Here is a 25,613-nt window from a genome sequence, read left to right as displayed (position 1 = left end):
GTACCTCGGTCTCCCTCGTCCAGGCCCGGGTCCAGCCTTCTACCTCTGGCAGTCGAACACCTCGTCTGCGGTTTCGCCCTCTCCTCTCCTCTCCTGTACCCTCAGCGACTAGCATTCCGACACCCAAAGCTACCTTGCCCGCCTTGCACCTTACTCGACGACCATCTATCACTCTAGTCCCAGCAGACTACATATCGCGTCGATAATCATCGTCTCGTCTCGTCCGAACAAACCAACGAACGGGCTGGATCCCCTTCGCCCCGCACCTAGAACACCTATCGTCGGAGAGGCATGTCGCAACTCCCGCCACGTACCTACCGCGGCTTCGAGCTCCACTCCCGGCAGTGCGTCTCATGCGACAATGAGAATCCGACATGTAATTGCGCAGCAGACGAGAACTGCGTATTGACATCCCGGTATGTCTTCTTCAGTAAGAGGTATGAGGACAGTAGCTGATATCCCAGGACGTGCTCCCAGTGCCCTGCGATCCAGTGCAACAAGAAGCCCAATGCGGGCGGGGGAGGCGTCAACCCCGGGGTGATTGCAGGACCGGTGGTGGCAATCTTGGTGATTGCGAGTTTGGTCTTGTTTTGGTATCTCCGCAGAAAGAAGGTGGGTCTTGGCATCAGCTAGCGCGTGTTTCCTGTCCCCATTTGGATTTGCAGGCCATAGCTGATTTGGACAGCGACGTGACCTGGCCCGCCTCGAAGAACTCGCCGCTCGAGCCCGTAAAGCCGAGATCGCAGGCTTCCACCTCTCCCAGCCTGGTTCTCCTGCGCCCGGCTCAGCCCGCTCCCTCCCATCCGCCCGCTCGAACCCGCGCTCATCTCGTCAATCCCAATCTGCCCTCTCTCAGCCTCCCCACTCCGCCTCTGGCCAGCGCCGATCTCAGCGCCCGCCCCAGAAGTCCAAAGCAGAGCAGTATGGCGAATCTGGGTCCGGGCATCCAGACAACGGCGCCGGTGATCCCTTCACCGATAACAACGGAGGCGACGGGGGGAGTTTCCAAACTGAGCGTTCGGACGGGAGTATGTCTACTCGGATCATCCCGATTCAGTGGACGGGTCCGCCGCTTGACGGGCACGGGCACGGGCACGGCCAAGAGAACGGGGAGGATGAAAGGAGGCGGAATGGCGAGGCTGCAAGGAAACTCAATGAGGCGCGGGAGAATCTGTTGCGGGGAGGAGCGCCACTCCGACCTGCGCGTGCACCCGGGTTGGACCTGCGCTTGAATGGCGGGGCTGTACCGGACGGTGCGGAGGGAGATGAGCGGTCCCCTGCCGAAGCTGGAGGGCGAATCAGGGATAGCTTTGTCTCGGGAACGTCGGGCGCTCCGTCCTTCTCCTCTGGATACACTACGGATTTGCACACGGACGCGCCCAAGATCTTTACGTCGAAACACGTCCAGATGGGCAGGTTCCACCAGGCCGAGGTCGTGTCTTTTGGTCAACAACAAATCCAACATCCCCCTTCTGCCCCGTCAGGGTCAGGATCGGGGTCGGTACCCGGGCCCCAGCCGATGCCGGACGGGAACTACCGGACCCTCACCCCCACATCGGCGGAACGGCGGTACGACGACGAGGCGGAAGAGATGCCTTCTCCTGATCCAAACCACCACCCTCCGCCGGGTGTATCCCCTACGGACCTGCGCTTCTCAATGGGCTCGCTGGCGTATAGCGAGAGCGTGAGCTCGATGGCGACGGACCGATACCTCGCTCGCCCGGACTCGACGTTTGGGCCGGTACCCCCTCGCGCCCCGTGGGCTACCGGTAACGGCAACGGCCAGATGGGAAGGGAGAGCATGATGTCTAGTCGGAGCGAGGCGGATTCTGTCCTGGGTGGATTCCCCATGATCCCTCCGAGTGGCGCCTACCCTTCTTCGAACTCGCACAACCACTTCCCCCAGTCCAGCTCGGCCGCTACCCTCGACGTGGCGCACTTCCCTCGGCCTGAGGCTCCCCCTTCCTCCTCCTCTGCCTCTCCCGCCACCGCAACTGCAGCTGCAGCGACAACACGCACCCCTCCACCACCTCCTCCATCCTACCGTGCCTCCCCCTCCTCTACCTCCGGCGCTAAACCCCGTCCCACAACCTCCGCATCCATCGCAGACTCCATCCTCGGCGCCTTCCCATTCGTGCCTCCCAATACGGACGATCTCGCCTCGCTCCCATCCGCCCGGATCCCCGAAACAGCCGGTCGGACGGCCAATCCGAATTCAAATCCCAATTCGAGAATGACGGCGATGAGTGGCGTGAGTGAGGGGCTGGGCGGGTTTGAGTTTAGGTGGGGCGGAGAAGAAGAGGGGGAGATGGTGCCTCCTATTCCGGCAGGAGCGGGCGCGGGAGCAGGAAGGAGTTCGTTAGATCACAGAGCGACGGGCAGATGAGGCGAGTGGAGAGCAAGGGGGTTGTGTATAGCCTCGATGGCTGATTGTTGTTACGTCTTGCTTGACCTGGTTGATTGCCGTACTTGCTAGAGGGCTTATTATTATGCTATTCTCAAGCTGTATCACCAAAATGACTTGGTTCTGCTTGCTCCTCTCCTCCTCGTCTATGCTGGACTGGACGGCTAATCTCCCCGCTTGGTAGAAGATGGTACAACCTGGATCCAAATGCATTTTGGGTCTATTGACAATGAAGATATAGAGATATGGGTTTAAGCTAAAGATATATGCTATTTATTGAAGCGTACAAATGGTCTGTCTAAAGATGATCTACAACCCGCGTCTCCCGGCCCTTTCCCCACTTGTCCCCTTCCGTCCCCCTCGTGATCCAGCTCGGAAACCTGCCGAGCTGTCTATCGTTCCGTACAGCACAGCTGCGTCCTTCGTGATTGTCGATATGATATACGTAGATGGGTCGTTTCTAGGGTGTAGGACGTAGGACCATGTTGGTGAGGGTAATACCGTGTATCGTAGCTCGTCAAATCGTGTCTCGGTCGTCCGCAATCTTCATGCGTCCGCCCGAGTAGGGGATGGTAGGTGATCATCAAGATCTTCCCTCCTTCCCCCTTCTCCCGCCTTGAGGCAGCCCAGCTCACGAGGCCCACTGCCGCCCCCTAAACCCCTCCGCCTCGAGAAAGACCGGCAAGTACTCCCTCGCCCCCATTGGCTGCCCATGTCCATGGCCATGCGCCGTACTCCCATCATCCTCGTCATCCACCTCCATCTCATCCCCACTTCCGAGCAGAACACCCAGCCTCAAACCGCTCGGCGGCGGGGTAAAGTCACCGGGTCCCGTCAATGCGCCAGGGGTAAAGTTGATATTTTGCCCCGGACGCGAGAGTGGCGCGAGAAAAGTCGGCGTGTCGGCCCCGGGGGAAGTGGGGAACGTGGGCTGTGATTGCGATTGGGAGAGGGATTGGGGATGGGGTGGCCAGAGGAGGTGCGGAGGAAGACTGTGTTCGGGGAGTAAGGCGGGCTGGGCGATGGGTTGGGATGGTTGTTGAGGTCCACGAGGAGTGGTTGTTCCGCCAAACCCAGAGGTACTGCCGGGAAACCGCCAACCCTCCATTGGCGCGTATGCCGCACTGGGCGAGACTTGGGGTCGGCGCCGCGCGGACGGGGTCAACGCCGAAGCTGATGCGGGCGAGTCGATGCCGCCGCCCCCGAACCGCGCAGCCGAGAGGTTGATGGCTGGCCCCGCTGACTCTGGGGTAAAAGACAGCGAATTCCGCGAGCGCAATTTGGGACTGGCGGATCGTCGACTTGGAGCCACCGGGGACGCTGTGGCGAGGTACAGCGCGGTATGCGATTCCGAGAGGGAGGACTGGTGTAGCCCCATGAGGCTTGATGGGCGGGACCGGGAATGCCGCTGGGGATTAGGAGGAGGGGCGAGCCCCGAGGGGTGTTGCGAGAGGGACATGGAGGCGCGGTGTGTGCCCCGAAGGGGCGCGTCGGGAGCCACGGATCGTGTACGCCGATGCGAGATGGGCGAGGGCGTTCTGGGTGGTTTGTCGAATACAGCGGTAAATAGCCCTGGGGCAGGGACGGGCGTGTCGACTGCGCTGTCCTCCCCGAGGATAATCTCATCCTCGAGGCTGAAGCTCTTCTCCATCGAAATGATCTCCTCTAGGATATCCCGCATATCCTTGCCCATCCCCATTGGTGGTTCTGCCCCTTTTCGCTTGGTGTGGCCAGACCGGCTCTTCTTGTGGCCACCCAAAGCTCCGCCGCCCATCCCGCTGAGACTCATCCCCATACCGCCAGCGCCGCGCCCAGGGAGGGGATACGGCCGAGTATCAAGATACTCCTCCTCATCGTCATCTTCCTGGATCACGCCGACCGCGTCGCCCCTGTATCGCCTCGACGCGGAAGAGATGTTTGACGCAGAGGATGGATTGCGCGAGAGCGTCGAGCCGGACCAGCCAGAGACGGACGACGCGGTAGATGCGGTGCTGGCGTTCCGCGAGTGGGTGTAGCCGCCGACGAGGTCGGGAACGCGGGACGAGGATGACGAGACGGTAGAAAGAGTAGCGGAGCGTGAGGTGATGGCGGATGAAGCAATAGATCCTTCAGCGCGACGCCGCCGACGTTCTTCTCGACGTTCATCCCGCCGTGAATCCGCGCGCGCCATGCGACGGTAGTGCGAGGCATTCCAGTCGGGGCCGTCTGTGGACTCCGCGGATGGGGTAGGCATGGCCGAGCCGAGGCTGGGTGGATGGGTAGGAATTGGTCCGGAAGTGCTCGGCCCGCCTGGCTTGTAGCATAATGAGGTGAAAGCGTCTGATCGTGCGCAGTCTGTCACGTCAGCCAATGTCCACCTGGAACAGGGGGTATACGTACCGATAGAGCAGTAAATTCCACCATCCACAACTTCTCTGCCGCAGAAACACCGCCTGTTACTCGGACTGGACCCCACCGAGGCGTCCGAATCGCTCATCCCACCAGGAGACTTGTAGGAGGACGGTGGCGCCGCCGAAGGGTTGCGCGAGCGCGCCGACGCGGAAGGCATACGGGGAATGTTGGTATCGTATCCCGGTGCGAGGGGGGTGGGGATGGGATACTGAGGGCGGTTGTGGGGATGGTTCGGGTGGAACACCGGTATCGACATGGGTATGCTGGTGCGGGGATACGATGGGACGCGAAGGGTTGATGGATGTAGATGAGACGCGCTGCGTCTGATGCGGATGTCGGAGGTGATGAGGACCAGGAATTAAACCGTCTAGGTCTGATCGCTGATCGCTGCTGTCGTTTGTTGATAGCACCACTAGATGTCTGAGGGATGGATAGGAGTAAACAAGAAGATGGAATGAAACGGATGCAGACAGGGAGAGGTGTGAAGGGAAGGGAAGGGAAGGGTGCGGAAGGGAATTGATGATTCTCAGACACGCCACTTGTTGATCGCATTTTGAGTTGACTTTGGGCGCGTCGCGACGCGTCGAGGGACCCTGAAAATAAATTAGGGTCTCGCCTTGGGTGACGCCGAGACTGACGCGGAGGTGGCGGAGATCTCAAGCTGTCGAGATACAGAGGTGGCATCCAAGTGAGAGGGGGAGGAGAGGAAGCGTCAAGCAGGGCAGCACTCGACGGAACACAGAGGCTGGGCGTGCAAGACGGCTAGCAGGAAGAAAAGGCAGGAATCTCTCTGGCACCCGCCCGGGACGATGTGGAACATCGGTGCAAGATCTTATCCAATCATCGGCAGAGCCTATGCAGCTCACGTCTGCTGCTGCGTCTGCTGCCTGCAAGCAGATGTAGGCAGCCTCATAGCCGTTTGACAAGATGTACAAGCAGCTGTACAAGCAGGAGAGAACGAGGAATGTGGGGCGGAGCTGCCACACTCGTGCCTGACTCAAAAACTACTCCCGCTATGTGGAGACTCCACAATGACGTCCGCACCGCTCCAGGCTTGCTCCAGCCTCCAGCCCCCGAGTCCACCTCTTATCCATCTATAACTACTAGACCTACTGACTTGACCTAAACAATATAGACTGATACTACACTCATCATGCAATCAAAATTCGGCGGCTTCATCAATAAAGCCCGCGATACCGCAGCGGGCGTAGGCGGCCAGGCGTCCGCGATGCTCAAGGTGGGTCCGAGGTCCAGGCCTGAAGGCGCACGTTCTCCCGTTTCCCCTGGTCGAGCTATATATTGCCCAGCTCGGGAGCAAGGGCACAGTGAGGATGGTACTGATCATTCAGGAAGGCTCATCTCGGGCTTCTACGGGCGGGACGGGGCTCATGCAGAGCTTCTCTCTGCCGGGCGAGAGTGCGAAAGCTGCCAAAATCCTCAAAGGCTTCCTTGGTCAGTCTTCATTATTGTTACGAAGAGGATGAGTCTCGGGACGGGATCATTGCCCCTGACTTGTATGACCAGTCGCTGACGAGCTGCAGCCAATCCCTCAAACCCGCAAACTGCCATAAACTCCATCCCGAAGGCTGTTCTCCTGCGCGCCAAAGGTCAGCTGCTTGCTCCGCTGTCTCCATGAGAGCAAGTCTGAGCTGACATATCAGGCCTGGCAGTATTCACCATCCTCAAGGCTGGCTTCGTATTCTCAGGCAAAGCCGGCTCAGGGCTCGTCGTTGCTCGTCTGCCGGACGGGAGCTGGTCTGCTCCCAGCTGTATCGCCACGGCCGGTGTCGGATGGGGATTGCAGATTGGAGCGGGTGAGCTTTCTGTACTGTACCAGCGAGTCATTCATGGCGGACCAAGCTGACTCCGCGCAGATATCACCGAGGTCGTCATTGTGCTGAACTCGGACGAGGCGGTCAAGGCCTTCTCGCGCGGCGGGAACGTCACAGTAGGCGGTACGTCTTCCCAGCTGTCCGTGGCTCGTATTTGAGACAGTAGCTGATCTGGACAGGAGGTATCTCTGCAGCTGCCGGACCGCTCGGTACAGGTGGTCAGGTAGCCGCATCGCTCGCCAACCCTGCTGCGATGTTCAGCTACTCTCGCTCAAAGGGTGAGCTCGATCGCCCTTGGTGCCCGTCAGCCATCTCCGGGAACCAGAGCTGATAGGTTATAGGCCTCTTTGCGGGCTTGACGCTGGATGGGACGATCCTCGTTGAGCGCAAAGACGCCAACAAGGAATTCTACGGGAGCGCCATCTCGTCGACTGATATCCTGACGTGAGCAGCTAGAGGTGTCACTGGGTCAGGATCCAATCAAGCTGATAGGTATAGCGGAAGAGTGCCGGCCCCGGAGATCGCTTCCGAAATGTACGATATCATTGAAGGTTCGTTTCAAATTACCACACCAGTCCAAGCGGGGACATTTGTGCGGGTAAGAGCTGACCCCTTTAGCCGCAGAAGGAATCGACGAGTCCTCTGTGCCCTCATCAGCCTACGTCCCGGGCCAAGAAGGGCAGCACCTCCCCGTCAACCCAAACACGGGTGGTCATGTGGGTACGACCGTCCCGCCCGCTGCGTTCCCAGGCGAGGGAAGCCCATTGGGGGCCGATGCCACCAAGCTGCAGGGACCGGGAAGCGGCAACCAGACGCTCTTTGATGGAAAGTAGAGTAGGACGTCGTCGAGTAGCGGGTGATAGGAGTCGAAGCTTTGTATTTTGAACAAGATAGATAAGAACAGGAGTGTGATTTGATTAGATGCATCTCGTTCCTGCCTAAACCTCCCCTAGTCCGCGAGCTAGCCCGCGAGCGGACTATGCACCTGAGCAGTGCGCCTTGTACGCCTCTGAGTCGAGCAATGTCTCGAACTCTGCGGGGTCCGAGAGCTTGATTTTGCAGAGCCATCCTGCAGAGTCAGTTATGTCCAGTCTAGGGACTGGACTCCCCGCTCCGGCCGTCACAGAGACCCCTTGCACCTCTTGCACCCCTTCCGAGCGGCTTCTGTCCTACTCATCCCATGCGTACACCCCGCCAGGGATGAAATTCCAGCAAGCAGAGACGCAACTCACCATCAGCCTGCGGCGACTTGTTCAAAAGACCCGGGTTTTCCCCCAGAGCTTCATTCACTGAAGTGACGATGCCCGAGACGGGTGCGTAAATGTCCGAGGCGGCCTTGACGGACTCGACGGCGCCGATGGAGTCTGGACGTTAGCTGTGGATCGGGTGGGCAGGGGTGATGCTGGAGGGAATGGGAAGGAGGCTGATATCGCCAACGATGCGCTGAGCCCGGCGCTGCTGCTATCCCCCAACGCTTTTCTCCTATCGCCAGGCCGGGCATCGCTCCTCCCGCTCCTTATGACGTCCTGGAGAGCCACGAGCCCCTCCACCTTCAAGGCTCACAGCATCCTCTTCAGTTCACGCTCAGCCCGAATGTCCCTGTTCCCGATCTACCCGGCTATCCCGTCCGGGCCATCCGCACCCGAATCCAAGCCCAATTCCAGGCCCAGCCCATCCTGCCAACCCAAACTCACCTCCCTGCGCAATCTCCGTCCCGCTCTGCGGCAACTCTACGAAGACCACGTCCCCCAGTGCCTTCTGGGCATAGTCGGTCACGCCGACAGTACCCTCATTGGTCGCCGGGTCAAACTTGACCCACTCGTGGTCGGTCGTAAAGCGTGCTAGAGGTGTCAGCTGAGTTCGAGGTGCGGGATACAGGATGAAGCCAGTGTGACGGCGACGGTCGGTGATGAGCTGGGACGAGCGGCCAGAGCTCGGCGCATGATACGAATGTGATTGATAGGTCGCACGGCCGAGGAGCCTAGCGTATGTCTGCTGATCTTGCGCGGAAGGCGCGGCCGCTAGAAGGCAGGACAGAAAGAAGCGGACATACTGGAGAGATAACGGAAGGCGGAGTAGGAGGGGCTCGCCCGGGGCGCGATGCATGCAGACCGGAGCAGGCCAGCGGCGGGTCGCAGAGCAGAGCGGAGAGGAGCAATCATGATGCTGAGCGGTGCTGGGGGATTGTGTGGGAGCTACGGAGAGTACAGAGGGTTGAAGGTGAAATGTCCAAACGTTCAGCTTCGCTGTTGCTGCTTCTGCCGGATATTCAGATCTCATTTCCAACAGCAGAGGATCGTTGGAAAAGCCCCATCTGCTACCCTGTGCAGCTCGCGCAGCCTGGTCCTGAGCATCCCCGAGGAGCTGATGTAGCGGTGGAGACACTATAGAGCGGCGGCTCTGTGAAGATACTGTACATGCAAAACATCACTCTCGCTGCTGAGTCCCTTCTCCTTCCCCACCCATGCCTGTCCAGTACAACATACCGCCTCTCGCGCCTCTCGCGCTGCTTGCCTACTTGATGAACCTATCACAGTCAGCTCCGACTCCCTACGGTCTAGAAACCAAGGAAATCGTAACTCACTTGAGCATAAACTTCTTGTGGAACTCGCTCCTCAACAAATCATTCACAAACTCCCCCTTCTTGGGCTTATCGTCCATCCCCGCGGCCTGATTCTTGAAGATCAGATCGTCATCCCATCTCCTCTTGACGGCGAAGCCGCCAGAGGTCGATCCGCCAAACGAGGACGCGGGGGTGCCGGGTGTCGAAGGGGCGGGGGTCTGGCCGAGGGCGGCTTGGAGGTTGAGGAGGGGGTTGCCGGTGGCTATTTCGGCTTCGCGGGAGGCGGCGGAGGCGGCGGAGGTTTCGGCGTCCTGTTTGTCAGCGGGGACTCCAGCAGCAGATACGCAACAAGCATTATGTAGAGATAAAGGGTCGGGAAGGGAGAGAGCACCTGCCGTTGGCGAAGAGGCCGGGTGGTATTGAGTCGTACCAAAACACTCACTATTCGGGCCTTCTCCTCTGCTCGCTCCTGCTTGATCTTGGCCAGCTCAGCCATCAGAGCAGCCGTGTCGTCTTCGTCGTCCGAGTCATCGTCGTCGCTAAATCGTCAGCTTGGTCTGCCCCTCAAAAACGGCGAACATGCTAGCAAACTCACTCATCCTCCTCTTCCTCATCACTATCATCCGCATCCTGCACCGTGGCCTTTCCCTTCCCCTTATCTCCCTCTCCGAGCACCTCCACCTCGTCTTCATCGTCATCATCATCATCCCGATCAGCCTGCAGCGCCTCCTCAAGCACCTTCCGCCTCTTCACCCTCTCCTCTTCTTCCCCCTCATCGATCCTCAACGCCCCTGCCGGCGCCTGCAAAGCGGGCAGACCCGCCGCTTTCCGCTTCTTCTCGGCTGCGATCCGTTCTGCCTCTGCGAGCTCCGCGCGGAGATCCCGCCTGGCCACGTCCGAAGCGGACGTCTGCCCCGGTTGACGGAACTTGAGCTTGGTGTGCGATGCGGCCGAGTGCTTGGATATCTGCTGGGAGCCGGCTTTGGTTTCGCGCCCTTGGGTAGGGTTCCAGGTGGGTCGGTGGGCTTGGGACATTGTGTGTTAGATCAGCTTGGTGGGTAGTAAGCAGGAAAGTGAAGAGATAGGCAAGTGGCGGTAGGCGCAGATTGATGTCGGTCGAAGTCGGTCGGTTCAGGTCCAACGCAACACACGGGAATTAACGGCGTTATGAGATTCCCAATAGGAGGTATTTCAGAAGTCGGTGTCCACGCGACGCGTTTGACTTTCCCCCTTGGCCCCTTCCTTCATCACGACTCCCCTTCTAGTCTATCGTATATGCTACCACGAGACCCATAGCAGTAGCTGTCACTGTCATCACATATCTCATCACCGCCTGGAACAGAAACAGTATCAGCGGCAGCAGCAGCAGCAACATGGCCCGTCAATCCGTCTACCCCTCCAACGCCCTGGACCTCCTCAGCCACCTAGACGACTGCGTCAACTTTACCGAAGCTGCCGCTGCGAGCTTGCAGGCCAGCCTGGGGCGTTTCGAGCCTGGGATCAGGGATCTGCCGAGGCTGAGCAAGATCCTCTCCAATAATCACGTGAGCTCCATGGCCCCATACTTGATCCTCGCCGAAGGACGTCCAGAACTGAGCTGACTCGACCTAGCACTTCCTCGTCCTCCCTACTACCCAAGTCCAGTCACATCAAGCTGCCGTATCCACGTCCCTCGCCCCGCAGATCGAGAACCTGATAGCCAAGGCGGAAGGAGCGGTCGCGTCGCAAGTGAGGAAGGTGGCGATCCTGGAGGAGAGGCTGGCGATCGTTCAGTCGGCCAGGGCTGTCCCAACTATGGTCGTTCAGCCTGATCTGCCTGAGGCTGGAGACCAGGAGGATGAGGAAGGTACAGAGGAGGAAAATGGGGAAGAGGGGGACGGGTGGGGAGGAAAGAGCAAGCTGGACGGATTGGAGATGAGGGAATTGACAATTGCGCAGAGGCGGAAGGTCATCATGTTGAAGGGGAAACGGGAGAGGTTGGAGAGGGAGCGCAAGGAGTTGATGGATAGGCAGAATGAGGGTGATGGGGAGGACGAGGGGGCATAGTGAGAATGACCAATTGGGCTAAGGATCGGGACCCAGAATTATAGGACTATAAGATTGTATAAGGGGTCAAACACGTTGTACAGTATTTGTACCTCTATGCTTGATGGTCGGGATGACTCGAGACGACCAGGCATATCAAGCTGCATACAATCTCCGATACTTCTCTGATTATCTTCACTACTCGCACGCGCAACAGACAAGATCTCTACTTTCTCCACTCTCCGGTCTACCCTGCACCTCGCTCGACCAGCCAGATCCGCTTCCCCTCCTCGACATTCCATGTGGCCGTAGATCTCTCCCTCTTGCGCTGACTGCTCAAGCCAGAACTCCCGCACGACCAGCGCGCAATTCGCCACCCAGCTCCTCCCTCCTTCCAGCACCGGCGCTCGCCCCATTCCCGACCCGTTTCCTCAGCATCGCCGTAGTCTTCGCCGAGACCCTTGGCGGTCTAGCCCAGAACTTGACCTGGGCGGAGCGCGAGATGGTGACGATTGCGTTGGGGGACATGTGGACGCCCGTGAGAAGGTTGCCTTCTACGACGCGGGCCTAAAGGGTCAGCTCAGACGCTCTGGTGTACGATCACCGCTGAAGCGGAAAGAGGAAGAGGTGGGACGGAACATACTAGTACAGGCTGGAGAAGAGCGACTTCGCTCCGTGGCGGTGCAGCATGGAATCGGCCGCCCTTCAGCCCATTGGCTGCTTCGCCCTGCGCATTCAAGGACACGGTCGAGCCCATTCCTTGTGGCAGGCGGTGCTGCGAGCCGTGCGGGACGTGCCCGTGATGCCGTGGTCGATGGAGTGACGCGGCTGTGAAGTCCCACTAGAGAAGTGAGTCTTCTGCTTTTGTCTTGATCAATCGGCTTAGGGCGTAGACCTACCAGTAGCAACTTGGCGTCCTCCCCGACACTCCCGAACCGATACCCACCACCTCCGCTCCCCCTGATCGGGTCAAACGCTATACACGTTACGAAAGCGGAATGGCCCTGACAGCGCGCAACGAGCCGTTGTTCTCTCGGCGAGTAGATCGAGATGAGGTCGTCTTGTCCGCCGACGGCGACGAACCGGGAGTCTGGGGACCATGCGACCTGATCGTCAGCTTCTCCCGCCACATCAGGGCAGAACGAAGAGACAGAGGACATACGCAATTGAGCGAAGCATAATATCCAGCAAATGTATCCTCTACACGCTGCTCGCTCATATCGATGATACGCATCATGCCGTCCTCAAATGTCGCAGCGAGTAGTCTCCCGTCGGGCGAGTATGACATGGCTAAAAGTCAGCTACACTCTCCTGTCCGATGGTCCGATGTGCCAGCTCACCTGTCAGAGGCTTCTTGCCCACTTTGTACGCCGCAGTAGGGTTCTTGCCGGCCCAGGGACTCCTCTCCGCCTCACCCTCTTTTCGCTTCGCCGGCTGCGCTTGTGCCAGCTGCGCCCAATCGTCGTTCTTCCACGTCATCAGCGACCCGCCTTCCCCTTCCTCTCCCTCGTCATCTTCGTGGCTGTTGCTGTTGCCGTTGCCGTTGCCATTGACAGAGTGGGTTGGCTGCCCCTCAAAGTGGGTGATCCAAGGGAGAGGCGAGTTGGTAACTGTCGTCACTGGATCTTCGGCGAATAGGTTGAACTGCATGATGGTGGAATCGGCAAAAGCGGCAGTGAAGTGTTGAGGCTGACGCGGGTCGAAATTGATCGATACGACGGCGGTGTTATTGAGCAGGCCCTGAAGCATTAGCATAGGTGCGAGAAGGGACCGAAGAGAACGTACGCCTTTGTTAATACGGGAGTACTTGCCAACGATGATGTCTAGCCAGACGATATCGCCTGTGACGAACCCGACGATGATGTCTAGGCGATCGGGGCTGGCGGTGATGGGTGAAACGGCGTGACATGTGGGGACGACCGAGAATGTGACTCGGGCGAAGGGTTCCTGCCAGTCAGCTAGGGATCTACCGTGTCAGAGAGCAAGAGAAGGACCCGCCTTGACTTTGCCGCCCTCTTCTCCCCACCCGAACGTCCGGCCGAGGTTCCAGAATCCCCACCTGACCCACTCGCCCCCTCCCTTCCCCCTCTCCGCAATCACCTTCGGCAGGTTATCCGCCGCCTGTAGCCTCGTCACGAACGTAGAATTGGACGACCTGAGCCCCGTCTTGGGTCTAGGAAGCGCCGCGAGCGCATTCGCAGCCACGGCCGGCGTGGCCCTCGCGAACGGATTCCGCTTATTCGTCGCGCCCTGCGGGAGCGCCGTGAGGGGTACATCGATGATCGGCGGTGCCTCCGTTGGCTGATCGTCTGATCCAGACGAGACCGAGGCTTCATATCCCGGCATATTGGGTACTGGACCCGCAGCACCTTGTGCGCCAGGCGCATTACTCCCGCCCATACCCAATTTACTCCCCAATCCGCCCCCTCCCGCCCCCTTCGGCGGGAACCATACATTCACCCAAGACATCTTGACGGGATGTGCGGGCTGGACTTGTCCATTGACCACCGAGGTCCCGAAAGACATGGCGGTCTGTCCGGGCGGAGGGGCGTTAGCCGGCGGAGGGACGATGAATCCACCAGCACCGCCAAGCATCGTTTGTGCGACGGTGGGCATGGGGGGCCGGTATTGGTCGTATGGGAGCGGAGCGACCGGTGTACCAATGGAAGGGAAGAGGTCTTTGGTGAGGGTGTATGCACCCTCCGGGGCATGGATGATCTCGGGGAGATCGGGGATGGGGACGATGGGCACAGGTGGAGCGGAGGGGCGCGGAGGTGGGAGACGGGGCAGGAAGGTCTGCGGAGGGGGGATGTAGAGCTCCATTTTGGCGAGAGGTCGAAGGAGTCAGAAGGAGGGTGTAGAAGCTCTAGAGTCTAGGTAGAGCGGTGTGCTGAAGGTGTATACAGTATCGGCGGGACGAGGTGGTCCAGCTCGAGCCAGCAGCTGGGTGGCCTCCTTGTGCGCCGGTCCCGCGCCGGCCACCGGGCCAAGCCCGGACCCGGATTTTGAACCCGGAATTCGGAGCATTTTGACTGGAGCCCCACCCAACCGGAAAGTGGGGCAAAGGCGCGCTCACACGACCGCTTCAATCTTTGTCCCGTCCATGCCTCCGCACAACCATAGGATGCAACCAGCTGTCTATATACCGGCCACCGCGATCGTCTACTCTCTCGGAAGGCGAGCGATGCGAAATCTGCGGCTGGTAAAAGGTGCAAAGGCTGAAACGGCGTCGGCGAGATGTCTACGTCGATCAGCTCGACACGCCGCCTTCTGCCCTTCCGTGTTGCGCGGCTCCACCCTTGCCAGGTCCACCTCGGCACCACTTCAGGCTACTTCCTTTCAGCATATAGAGTACGCGCCTCTGTCCTCCTCTCGTTCTGTCCGCATTCCTACGCGCCGGATCCGGAATAGCCACCATACCTCCCTTTGGAGGCAAGTATCCCTTTGGTTGATTCATCTTCTACTTACTTCAGCAAAGCCGCAAACAAGAGACAGCAGCGGGCCTTTCCTCTTACTAATCACCTCACTGACTGATCCCTACAACTCGCTCACCTAGTCTCGTAGCGGACTCAAGCTCGACCCCCGCGCTGTCGAAACCGAACAAAAATCAGACAAGATGGCGATGATCCCAAGTGGTGCCCCTCGTGATGCCGGTATGTCACGCTGCTCCTGCATTCACGGGGTCGGGTGGTAGCTGATTTTACAGCGATCACTATCGGGCCTTTCAAGCCTTCGTAAGCTACTTTACTTCTGCAGAAGCCTGGGAGGCTCACGTCACAGTCGTCCCGGCTACGGGCCCGTACTATCCTATCTCCAAGCTGCTCAGCTAGAGACACCACTCAAGATCCATCCTTTGCTCAATCTGCGTACTTGGGACCCGAAACCGTACGGCAAGTACCTCGCTTGGAACTGTATCGAGGTAAGTGATCAGCCTTCGTATTAAGTGCAGAATACGGCGCACTCGATACTGCGGAAGCAGGGCGCTGATGATCCAGCACCCGATGTTTGCTGCTATCTGGGTCGACTACGACGATACCGAGACTGAGTGTGAGCACAACGGCCATGCTTCTACGATGAGATAGAGAGCCAGTGCTGATGTGCAGGGATCAAAGAACGGGGTCAACCAGCCACATCGCCGATCGTCGAGGAGATCAATTTGGGGCATGTGGAGACCGGGTGGTGTGTCAGAGTGAGAAATAGGATGGTGAGTAGCCGTCACGCTTCCGAGCTGTCTCAGCTGAGATTACAAAGCTGACAGAGCAGGGCATCACATGGTGAGCTGATTTCAGCCAGCATTTGAGTTTCAGCTGATGCGGTGTTCAGCGAGGATGTCCTTTTTGCCATGTGAGCAGCTCATTTTAATCTTGCGTACTTGCTTTCAACGAGCTGACGGGCAGCTACGACTTCTTCGCTTCGCCATTATACGTCGATGAGTTGGGGGAAATGCACCCTCGCGCAGTGAGAATCAGTGAGTTGCTGGGCCCATGACGTATGCGGCGGTCCCAGAGCTGACTTTGCAGTGGAGCAGCAATAGTATGCTTCTTACTTGGCAGAACGATAGCACAAGCTTTCATTGCTGATCAAAAAGCTTCGAGAAGCGCAGAATGGGATTCTTTGACTTGATGGAGGGGTACCGCAAATCCGACGCACTGGTGAGTACCGCATTCCTCAGCCGAGTATGGGTCTTTCAGCGCTGACTACTCAGCTTGGCATGGTGAGCTTCCCAGAGGCCCGAGGCCGTAGCTATAGTGGAAGATACTGATGCCTCTAGACTTACTTTGAGGGCTTGCACAATGGTTCGTGTGTAGCATAAGACAGAGGTATACGGCGAATGCAGCTGACTCCCAGACCCGGAATCCGTCGAACGGCTGAAGAACAAGTACAACTACCACTCCTCCAATCTCCTCATGCTCAAACTTGGGACGTCATGACCCTGCCACATCCACATCGTCATCACCCGATCAGCCACCTTCGAATTCTGGTCGGCCGTGGAGGTCAGTCTTGTATGGGTGGGGGAAGAGGAGATTCTGCTGTGTCAAATTCTTGATAGCTCAGCCAGTATTGTAGATAGACACGAGTAGTCGCCGTTGATACAGACTGACCAGATATCATCGATGCCCCCATGAACAGGTTCCAGCTATAGATCTCTCACCAGGCCGAGCAAATGGTGATCCGTGCGTCTACCCCGCGGAATGACTGCGCGGGCCGTTTGCCCCACACCGTCCACCGTACGCCGGTAGACCATGCAATTCTGCACCACATCAGCTCTTTGCTCTCAGCACACATCATACCACTGGACTAGCGTCTTACAGCGTCGTTTTCGCTAGGCCGAGGATCGACTTGTTCCGCTGGCTCAGCCGGAATAGCGCACCCTCCCGATTCCTGTCAAAAGAGAAGAACCAAGGAGTCCATCCTCCTCCCTTCTCCGGAAATACTACTCCACATCTCGCTTAACGACCCCGACGAGTAGGCCTCTCTCTCCTAGGCTCCCTCGCCTCTCCTGTCCACCAGCCTTATTAGAAGAGACTCGTCGTCACCATGTTCAAGCTCCTCAAAGAACTCGCCAAAGCGCCCGAACCCCTCTTCTCCACTTCCGGCTCGCATAGCCCCTACTCTGCCCACTCATCCGATGGCGGAGACCTATCATACAAGCCTCGCTCCCGCTCGGGAACGCTGCAGCAGCCCAGTCCTCGGACGGGCAGCCCGGCCCGGTCCCGCGGGCACAGTAGACAGGCGAGCACGACGGAGGAGCTCAAGCCGGTAGAGGAGACGGATCCGGAGGCGAAGCGGGTGGTACAGCTCCTGGAGGGGCTGGGAGCTAGTCAGGGGGTGATGGATCTGGTAGAGGTAAGTCCAGCATATATGAGGAAGCAAGTACTCGTATGTGTACAAGGAGCTGACAATGTAGACATTCTCCCAGATCCTGTCGATTACTGGCAAGACCGAGACTCGACGAGCTTTCAGGCGGCATGGCGGCTTCAAGCTGCTCCTCAAGATACTAGAGGGTCGCTTGGCGTGGAAGAGTGCGGCCCAAGGGGAAGATGCGGACTTTGCACAGGTCAAGGAGGTCCAGCGAATGGAGGGCGTACGGCTGGCGTTTGAGCTATTGGCGTGGGCGCAGGGGGACCGAGATGGGGAGGCTAGCTTCCGAGTGAGTCTTCAAGCCCAGGAGAGTGTTTAGGATTGCTTGTCCAGTTGCTGACTGTTCAGCGAGCGGGTGGGTACCCTGCACTCCTGGTCAAGCTGTACAAGCTGTCTCCATCGCCTGGGAGTGACGAGTCGCCTGCAGAGGCCTCTTCCTCATCATCACCACATACAATGACCACCTCACCCATCCAACGGCCGACCACAGCCATCCTCTCAGCCCTACTCGCCCATATCTTCTCCAATTACTACACCATGCCCTCTCTCTTCAACCCCTCCCTTCCTCCTGCCGAAATCGTCGAAAAGCTCGGTGACCCAGTCTTGCGCTGGCCAGCCGCACTTCCTACTCTCATCGCATACTTGTGGGGCTTGCCTGCACTCGCCTCTACCACTTCGGTCAAAGGCAAAGAGAAGGCCACAAGCGCCCAAGCCGCCCGAAAAGGTGCTGCTGGCCACTTTGAAGCCTTCACCCCCGAACACCTCCATCTCGTTTATACTACCTTCCGCATCCTCTCGGCCGCCCTCTCATCCTCCTCTACCAACCTCTTTCTCATGCACTCATACCTCCCCGATTTACCGAACATCCTTGCGGAGAGGCTATTCGGACCGGTGCAAAAGCGGCACTACGAAGTGACGATCAACTCGCGGTACGACTGGGCGCCGAAAGATGCTGGCGAGGAGGACGAGCCCGAGTATGAATGGAAGGCACCCCCTGCGGAACTCAGGACGGTGTATCTTGGGATGTTGCGGAGATTGCTGGAGGCGGGGGTGTCGAGGGAAATGACGTGGAGGCTGTACGGGTTGGTCAGGCGAGAAGTCAACGCCTCGACCGGAGAGGTGATCACCAAATCATCGAGAGCCGAGGCTGAGGGAGACGCCTCGGATCCTACATTGTCGGCTCCGCCGAGTATACCAACAATGTCCACGTCGGCAAGACGAGGTCCCGGTTCGCTTAGGCTGGAGATGCCAACCGGCGAGGCGGAAATCGAGGATCGCTTGAACCCGGAAGTGCTGGAACTGCTGCGTCACGCAATGAAGCACCGCTGGCCGAACGCGTTCGTATTCAGCGGAGGGAGCGGAGAAGATATCGGCGGGTTAGAGCTGCGTGATATGGGTAGAGTGTGGCCAAAGCCCGACCGGGGAATTAATTTCACCGTGAGCTATTTCTCGTGCTGGATCTCCTGAGCTGACAGGCAGTGCTGGCTATACATTACCAAAATGAACCACGCCATCACTCTCCTATCGTGCTCACAATCCGTCTCGAAATTCCCCTTCCTCCAGGTCAAAATCCTCGAGAATTCACTCATCAGCGTGACTACCTCCGGCAAGGCCGGGCCTGTCTTTACTGAACCGGAAGAAGTCGTCTGTCAAGCCCCGGACGCACTGGTCCCACATGGCCAATGGATCCATTTCGGAATGAACCTGCGTCAGCCTAAGGGAGCGGAGATCGGCGAGGTGCGGCTGTACATCAATGGGGCGAGAGTGGGGGTTATGCGTGTACCGTATCCCGTCGTCGTGCCTCCTGCGCAAGTGGCAGCGCCGTTACTTGGTCAAAGACCGGTCGTTGCGCCCGAAGCCATCAGGGTGGCTATCGCGAGATCATGGGGAGGGAGGACGGGCAAGGCGGACACTGAGGGAGCACCAACAAGCGGGAAGATGGAGGAGAATGAGTGGTTGCTGGGGAGGGTGCTGCTTCTGGAGGATGCAGTGGCGGAGGACATCGTACTGCTCATGTACCACCTGGTGAGCTATGTATTCTTCGTGGTATCGCGATCACCAAGATGAAGCTGACTCTCCAAGGGCCCTCGGTATGCGGGTAGTCTCCAAGAGCCCCTCGGAAAGTTCTTGACTTGTGAGCTGCCTGATGCACGCTTTCAGCTGAAGCTAACACCCCAGACTCCGCCGCCACATCCATCAATATCTACCTTCACTCCCTCGCCAAAGAGAGCAAAGATAAACGCCTTTTCTCGCAACCCGCTACTGCCGTGCTCGTCAAGGCCATCCGGACCGGCTGCGCGATCGCCGAAGAGAACGTCCTCCTCTCCCTCTCCGCCAAAGACGCCTACGCCACCGACGCCTACAGCGCCTTGGACCGCTGTACCAACGGAGCTATCCCGAACAAGTCACGCGCACGGCAACTACGACAGGGCTGGGTCTGGCTCGAAGGCCGGGTGGAGGTGTTCAGTGCGGCCAATATCGACGAGACCACGGCGGCTGTTGGCGGCGGAACGGTTCTGCTCAAAATGGTGGATATGGCGAGGAATACGGAGGAGCTGGTGGCGTGCTTGAGCATGCTGCGGGACGTCATCAAGGATAATTGGGCGGGAAGTGAGGAGATGGAGCGAATACGTGAGTCTTGAGGTTTGCAAGTAGGTAAACGAGGCCCAAGCTGAGCTCTCAGATGGCTTCGAGCTCTTAGCGGCTATACTCAAGCCGAAGATGGCGGGCATGGTTGATGTCCACTGTGCGAGAATCATACTCAGTATTGTCGGGATACATGCGGAGCGACCACAGTAAGCCAAGCGTTATCAGGCTTGAAAGAGAGCGGATCTGATTCTACAGTTCTGCATCTGTCAGCAATTCGGTGGCATACCGAGCGCTCGGCCTCGACTTTGAGCTCTGGTCATCTGCTCCTCTCGGAGTGATTGCGGTCTACCTCCAGCACTTCGAGTATCTCTTCTCTACGTCCAAACACGCGCGGTACAATGTTCTTCGGACTTTTCAAAAGTCCTCGATCATCAAGAAGATCCTTTTCGCGCTTCGGTCCGGCTTCTTCGATGCCGCAGCTCTTCAGATGGTGGTCGATACTCTGATGCTCGCTCTGGCTGCTCGGTGGAGCGCCGAAGAGGCAATCAAGCCTACATTCTCGTACCTCATCACTGCGCTCTGCCAATCCACCCCCATCCTCGGCTCGACCTCTCTGACGGAGGCACCGCCATCTCAGCAGGCCGCCGCTCTAGTACTCGCGGCCGTTGCCGGACTCGTCGAGGACACCCCACGGCTGATCAAGCTCAACCGTGCGATCGCTCTCCACCGCCTGCTCGTCATCTTCATCTCTAGTAACCCCGCCTACTACGTCATCATCCCCTGTCTCCGGATCCTCAAGCTGTGCTTGACCACCTCGGGCCTCGAGAGCTTCGTGCGATCCTTCGAGGCCGAAGGCGGATTTGCGCTGCTCGGACGCACGCTGGGACCCATATGGCGGGAGGATGTACAGGAGCTCGTGTTCGCGATGCTGGTCGATCCGGAGCAGAGAGAGGGGCCATTAGTGTGCTCCTCGATGGTACCGGTGGTGACCGCCGGAATGGAGACCCTGCTCCAGGCCGCGGCGGAGACGGATGATTCAGTACGACCAACGCACGGACGGACGAGATCAGGGACGATCACCTCCGTCCGCTCGATGACCATTACCGCTATCAATACCAGTGAGTACATTCGGATGTTCAAGAGACCGTAGCTGACTATTCAGCCGACGTCAGCAAGGAGGAAGATGATAGACTACGATCCCTCTTGACGAGCATGACGGCACTATATCGTGACTCGGCTGCCTTTCGGCGAGGTATATCAACCAAGCGGGCCGAAGCGATGCTGCCGTATTTTGCCGACTTCGCTGCTGTTTCAGCTTCCAGTGGTCGGGGTAACGCCCTGGGTCAGCGGAGGGCGTGTGCAGACTGGCTATCTGCCATCCTTGAACTTGCCAAATCCAAGCTACCCAATGCGCTTATCGAGCAGGTATGTTTTACCGCTTCTGGCACGAGTAGAGCTGAGACTGACCTTGGCAGATGACCCTCGTTCGAGAACAACTCACCATGGCGATGTCTGCTGCGTCGCCCCAAATCGCCTCGCCCGTACTTCTCAGCTCGAGTACCTCTACGCCCGCTGCACGGCCATCATCAGCCGGGTACTTTGGTTCGTCGATAACCAGCCTTAGTCGGATGGGCCCCTCTCCTTCTGGATTCGACCCCCTTCGTCGGCGTCCTTCCACAGAGGCTGCTCTTGGTCGTCTCCGCGGGACATTTGAGAAGCGAATCCCGCTCACGCGGACCTTGACGGGCGAGTCTGTGCTGGAAGGTGGGAAGGACAAGAATGCCGCTTGGAAGACCATCATCATTCAGACGGATCTGCAGGCTCACGCCAAGATGACGTTGGAGCGGTAAGTCACCTCTCCGCTTGGGTCAGGGTAGTCGGCTGATGCGAAAAGGAAAGAACATTGGCGTCGCGTTGGACAGCAAGACTGGCCCAAACAGGCCGCTCAGCTCTGGCAGGAAAATGGACTCTGGCCCGTCGACGACCAGCCCGTCCTCTGGCGGCTGGACGGCAGCGAAGGTCCCCTCCGAATGCGCAACCGGCTCGAACGAGTCAATGCTGCTTCGGAGGCGGGACTGTCCAGGACCAGAGCGAGAATCAGGGATGCGATACCGGCAGTGGACGAGCTGTCCTCGGCGGTTTCGAGGATCAATCTGGCGCCGTGGGAGGATCCATTTGCGCTTGCTCTAGGTGATGCGGCTAGTATCGCCGAGGAAGGAGGTGAGCTAGCGCTTCCTCCATTGAGAAGAGCGAGAGCTGACGCACCATAGAACCTGCGCCTACTCTTGCTGGAATCGAGGCTGAGCCGTCTACCACGGTCACTCCGCTCGAACCTGCCGATGATGATTCGTTCGTCGAGATCGAGGAGGCGAGGGATGATAAGATGCGTCGGATAGCCAAGACTCTGCAAGCTGGTGATGTGGTTGAGCAGGCACACGTGCGTGCACGACTGTCGATATGGTCTAGAGAGGGCCTTGCTGACCTTGCAGAACATCGTTCGGATCGTCGGCGTTGACGCATGTCGTAAGTGGCTGCTTCAACTCGCAATCCCTGGACTGGGCTGATCGGATAGCTGGTCTTCTCATTTTCGGTCGCAAGAACATGTACCTCATCGACAGCCTGGTCTACACTGCTGAGGGGGAGGTCATCGATGCCAAGGACGCGCCGAAAGACATCCTGTCTATCCCATCTGGGACGTTGGTGGAGCTTGATCCGGCTGACCAGCTGAGTCTCAGATGGTGAGCTAGCAGAATTTGGAGAGTTGCAAAGACCTATAGCTCACAGCATAGGTCGTACAACGAGATCGTTGAGTGCAATAAGCGAGCTTTCCTGTTTCGAGACGTTGCGTCAGTGACAACCGCCTTGAGAATGGAGATTAGCGCTGATCCTGCAGCTTGGAGCTATACTTCTCGGATAAGCGGAATTTCCTGGTCGTCTGCAAGGACCAGCGAGAGCGACACATGGTAGTCAACAAGTTGCAGTCAAAGGATGAGCAGCGAGATGCCATCTCCCGCTCAGTCATCGGCAATTTTGTGCTGGACACCGTGGCGAGGGCGACAGACAAGGCGGAGCAGCAACTTGCGATCATCACCAAGAAGTGGCAGTCGAGGGAGATATCTAACGTGAGTCAGCCGAGTTGTGAGATTGTATGGAGCTGACAACGCAGTTTGCGTATCTGCAGCTTCTGAATCAGCACGCTAATCGAACACCGAATGGTACGTGCAAGACTCGGGCCAAGCTGACTTCAGATGTCACCCAGTACCCAGTGTTTCCATGGGTATTGTCGGACTATACCTCGACACACCTTGACTTCGATAAGGAAGGGACGTTCCGGAATCTGACATTACCGATGGGAGCCCTCACGCCAGCTAGGAAAGAAGCGGCCGAAGAGAGATACAGCGCGACAGAGGGAGTCGGCGAGAAGCCATTGTAAGCTAACCGAGGCGCAAGGAAGCCAGACAAAGCTCATTCTCCAGCCACTACGGGACGCACTACAGCTCGTCGATGATCGTGTGCGGCTTCATGATCCGCATGTCGCCCTTCACCGAGATCTTCCTCGCGCTCCAAGGCGGCAACTTTGACCTCGCGGACCGCTTGTTCTCGAGCATACCGCGGGCGTGGGACTCTGCTTCCTCAGATAATCGAGGGGATGTGAGGGAGCTCGTGCCGGAGTTCTACTATACCCCTGCGTTCCTCCTGAACATAGTAAGCCAAACTGCTATCTACAATGGCAGGAGCTGACCAGCAGAATCACCACGACTTTGGTAAGAAGCAAGGAACGGGCGAAGTCGTCGACAATGTCGCTTTGCCCCCTTGGGCGCTCGGCGACCCACTGCTCTTCATCCACCGGCACCGAGAAGCCCTCGAGTCTGACGCCGTCTCCCGCCACTTGGCAGCCTGGATCGACCTTACATTCGGCTACAAACAACGCGACCCTGCCTCCTTCAATTGCTTCCATCCCCTCTCCTATCGCGGTGCGGTCGATCTCGAGCGCATGTCGGATGAGAGCGAAAAGGCTGCTTCTACAGCCATCATCCACAACTTTGGTCAGACACCCGTCCAGATCTTCAAGACGTCGCACCCGTCCCGCTTTGTCAGTCCCAAATCGGAACTACCGATTGGTCAAAGATTTGGAGTGGCAGAGCAATGGGAGCTGCTCATGCGAAGTATCAATCCCATCGCCGAGTCGACGACGCCCATCTACGACGTCTACGCGCTGGGAGGGACGGACGAGCAAAAGCCCGCACCTTTGCAGAGTTCGAAACTGCCCGTGCCGGGACATCACTTCTTGTCGGTCCAGTACGGATTTGCAGACGACTCTATAAGAGTATACTATCAAGAAGCATCGCTCGCGAGGGTGAGTTGGTCGATTGGAGCGGCGATGTCAGCTGAAATTCTAGGTGGTCTATGTCGTGGAAGGGATCGACGTGAAGTTCGCCGTCTTCGCCAACCCCACACTGCTCATCACCGTCTCGACGCTCAGCACCATCACCGCCTGGCGATTGACCATAAAAGGCTTTGGCGCAAAGAAGGGGGATGTCGCGATGCATCGGGAAGCAACGCTGAGGGGAACGACGGGGAAGGTGACGTACGTCACAGCGAGTAAGGGCTGGAGTATGGTTGTTGCTGCCTGCGATGTGAGCATTGTCCCTCGACTGGGTGGCGACTGGACTAACGGAGACAGGACGGATCCGCTACAGTGTGGGATATGAATCGGCTGCGATATATCCGCACGATACAGCTTCCTCGGCATGAGTCAATCAAATTCGCTAGCGTGCACGAGAGCGACGTAAGTACCAGCTTCTAGCTCCTGCTGCTCACATTGCTGATCACACAGGGTATGATTGCACTGGCGACCGCACACCACATCTACCTCTACTCGCTCAACGGCTACCCCATCGCTTCCACATGGGTCGAAGACAACGCGCTCCCGCGATTCTCTTTCGGTCTCACTAGCGACGAGCCCGCTCCGCCCCTGCCAGAGTACACCGGCGGGATCACCTTCCTCAAGCGCGAGTTCCTCCGCTTTGGCGCGCTCTTCGTCATCGGCATAGGATCCGAGCTTGCTCTGTATCGCTGCGTGCCCGGAGCGAGGATCTTCGAGGGCGAGGATGTCAAGCCGTGGACGCTTGTTGAACAGGGACGGCTGAGCCGGTCAGACGAACAATTGGGTGGAGATTGTACGATGGTCAAGTTTGTCGGGTGAGTCGAGTTTTGACTTGGATGAGGGTTCATTGCTGATGTCCCAGCGAGACCCTCTATGCCGCCTTTGAGCCTGCAGAGGGTAGCAACAAGCATCTGCTGTATCAATGGACTCTGCCCGAAGGCCATGCTCGGCATGTCCCAGATCATCAGGTTCATACCTGCATGGCGGAGCGCTGTGGGCGACACTTTGGTTTGCTCGGTTAGTTGCTCGTGCCATGCTCGCCCATCACCAGAGCTAATCTATCAGAACCCAGAAGACACTGCGGTGGTTGTGGCGGCGCTTTCTGCGGGTGAGTCTACACCCCTGCTTACCTGCGGCGTCGGATGTCAAGCTGACTTGGCAGCACCCACGCAGTCTACGTCGAGACCATGGAAAAACGGTACTGCGAGTCATGCCGTTCTCAACTATCCTACGCTTCCGCTACCGGTCTCCTGGGCAACAGGCGAGACTCGGCAGCTCATTCTTCGAGGCGCAACTCGGCCACGGGCACAGCATCGAGACCGGGCTCAAGGAGGAACTCGCTCCTGCCGGGGTCGAGGAGGCCGTCAGTCTCGGGTCAGGCCCCTCAGCCGAGACCGTCTGGTCTTGCGTCAATGGGGATCGTGCATGGGATGTAAGGGGTATCTTGGCCTGTTGTACATACTTCTGCTTGAACTGTCGGATGCGTTGTATCTGTCGAATGTGACATCTTGTGCTGCATTGATCAGCAGAAGCCGGCTAACGGGAAGCGAAGTCGGCAAA

General features: G+C 58.2%; 9 protein-coding genes across 9 annotated transcripts; 5 read left to right on the top strand and 4 right to left on the bottom strand.

Moving 5' to 3' along the window:
- Positions 1 to 291: 291 nt before the first annotated feature.
- On the top strand, positions 292 to 2,386 carry MKK02DRAFT_34329 (uncharacterized protein; the record flags this gene model as incomplete). Its single annotated transcript, XM_053088911.1, has 3 exons — positions 292 to 416; positions 465 to 612; positions 686 to 2,386. 3 exons carry the CDS (start codon positions 292 to 294, stop codon positions 2,384 to 2,386), a joined length of 1,974 nt encoding a protein of 657 aa, XP_052944604.1.
- Positions 2,387 to 3,035: 649 nt separating this feature from the next.
- On the bottom strand, positions 3,036 to 5,051 carry MKK02DRAFT_37701 (uncharacterized protein; the record flags this gene model as incomplete). The annotated part of the gene is made up of 2 exons (XM_053089751.1): positions 3,036 to 4,738; positions 4,784 to 5,051. 2 exons carry the CDS (start codon positions 5,049 to 5,051, stop codon positions 3,036 to 3,038), a joined length of 1,971 nt encoding a protein of 656 aa, XP_052944603.1.
- Positions 5,052 to 5,948: 897 nt separating this feature from the next.
- On the top strand, positions 5,949 to 7,460 carry MKK02DRAFT_16156 (uncharacterized protein; the record flags this gene model as incomplete). Its single annotated transcript, XM_053085585.1, has 9 exons — positions 5,949 to 6,032; positions 6,145 to 6,247; positions 6,337 to 6,402; positions 6,457 to 6,609; positions 6,670 to 6,750; positions 6,807 to 6,905; positions 6,969 to 7,071; positions 7,126 to 7,178; positions 7,246 to 7,460. The coding sequence occupies 9 exons, from the start codon at positions 5,949 to 5,951 to the stop codon at positions 7,458 to 7,460; spliced, it is 957 nt and encodes a 318-aa protein (XP_052944602.1).
- A 144-nt stretch (positions 7,461 to 7,604) lies between these two features.
- MKK02DRAFT_34327 (glycine dehydrogenase) lies at positions 7,605 to 8,789 on the bottom strand (the record flags this gene model as incomplete). The annotated part of the gene is made up of 4 exons (XM_053088910.1): positions 7,605 to 7,696; positions 7,860 to 7,991; positions 8,322 to 8,468; positions 8,681 to 8,789. The coding sequence occupies 4 exons, from the start codon at positions 8,787 to 8,789 to the stop codon at positions 7,605 to 7,607; spliced, it is 480 nt and encodes a 159-aa protein (XP_052944601.1).
- A 418-nt stretch (positions 8,790 to 9,207) lies between these two features.
- MKK02DRAFT_34326 (Pre-mRNA-splicing factor Cwf15/Cwc15) lies at positions 9,208 to 10,225 on the bottom strand (the record flags this gene model as incomplete). Its single annotated transcript, XM_053088909.1, has 3 exons — positions 9,208 to 9,501; positions 9,633 to 9,729; positions 9,786 to 10,225. The coding sequence occupies 3 exons, from the start codon at positions 10,223 to 10,225 to the stop codon at positions 9,208 to 9,210; spliced, it is 831 nt and encodes a 276-aa protein (XP_052944600.1).
- Positions 10,226 to 10,563: 338 nt separating this feature from the next.
- Positions 10,564 to 11,236, top strand: MKK02DRAFT_37697 (uncharacterized protein; the record flags this gene model as incomplete). Its single annotated transcript, XM_053089750.1, has 2 exons — positions 10,564 to 10,734; positions 10,802 to 11,236. The coding sequence occupies 2 exons, from the start codon at positions 10,564 to 10,566 to the stop codon at positions 11,234 to 11,236; spliced, it is 606 nt and encodes a 201-aa protein (XP_052944599.1).
- A 315-nt stretch (positions 11,237 to 11,551) lies between these two features.
- MKK02DRAFT_37696 (WD40-repeat-containing domain protein) lies at positions 11,552 to 14,038 on the bottom strand (the record flags this gene model as incomplete). Its single annotated transcript, XM_053089749.1, has 7 exons — positions 11,552 to 11,782; positions 11,859 to 12,056; positions 12,115 to 12,321; positions 12,378 to 12,505; positions 12,556 to 12,955; positions 13,001 to 13,162; positions 13,220 to 14,038. The coding sequence occupies 7 exons, from the start codon at positions 14,036 to 14,038 to the stop codon at positions 11,552 to 11,554; spliced, it is 2,145 nt and encodes a 714-aa protein (XP_052944598.1).
- Positions 14,039 to 14,831: 793 nt separating this feature from the next.
- On the top strand, positions 14,832 to 16,146 carry MKK02DRAFT_37695 (uncharacterized protein; the record flags this gene model as incomplete). The annotated part of the gene is made up of 13 exons (XM_053089748.1): positions 14,832 to 14,868; positions 14,922 to 14,949; positions 14,996 to 15,134; positions 15,211 to 15,262; positions 15,319 to 15,419; positions 15,479 to 15,489; positions 15,539 to 15,559; positions 15,613 to 15,683; positions 15,736 to 15,748; positions 15,804 to 15,867; positions 15,921 to 15,929; positions 15,987 to 16,011; positions 16,064 to 16,146. The coding sequence occupies 13 exons, from the start codon at positions 14,832 to 14,834 to the stop codon at positions 16,144 to 16,146; spliced, it is 654 nt and encodes a 217-aa protein (XP_052944597.1).
- A 5,550-nt stretch (positions 16,147 to 21,696) lies between these two features.
- MKK02DRAFT_16245 (uncharacterized protein) lies at positions 21,697 to 25,489 on the top strand (the record flags this gene model as incomplete). Its single annotated transcript, XM_053085598.1, has 15 exons — positions 21,697 to 21,886; positions 21,937 to 22,103; positions 22,156 to 22,189; positions 22,239 to 22,404; positions 22,456 to 22,512; positions 22,560 to 22,788; positions 22,833 to 23,095; positions 23,143 to 23,371; positions 23,415 to 24,023; positions 24,067 to 24,303; positions 24,351 to 24,455; positions 24,504 to 24,868; positions 24,916 to 25,070; positions 25,119 to 25,161; positions 25,216 to 25,489. 15 exons carry the CDS (start codon positions 21,697 to 21,699, stop codon positions 25,487 to 25,489), a joined length of 3,123 nt encoding a protein of 1,040 aa, XP_052944596.1.
- Positions 25,490 to 25,613: the final 124 nt, after the last annotated feature.

This window comes from Dioszegia hungarica, assembly GCF_025882075.1.
Source record: "Dioszegia hungarica strain PDD-24b-2 chromosome Unknown MKK02contig_11, whole genome shotgun sequence".
NCBI lineage: Eukaryota > Fungi > Basidiomycota > Tremellomycetes > Tremellales > Bulleribasidiaceae > Dioszegia > Dioszegia hungarica.
The sequence above is the reverse complement of the archived record's forward strand: the minus strand, read 5'-3'. Positions and strand labels throughout refer to the sequence as shown.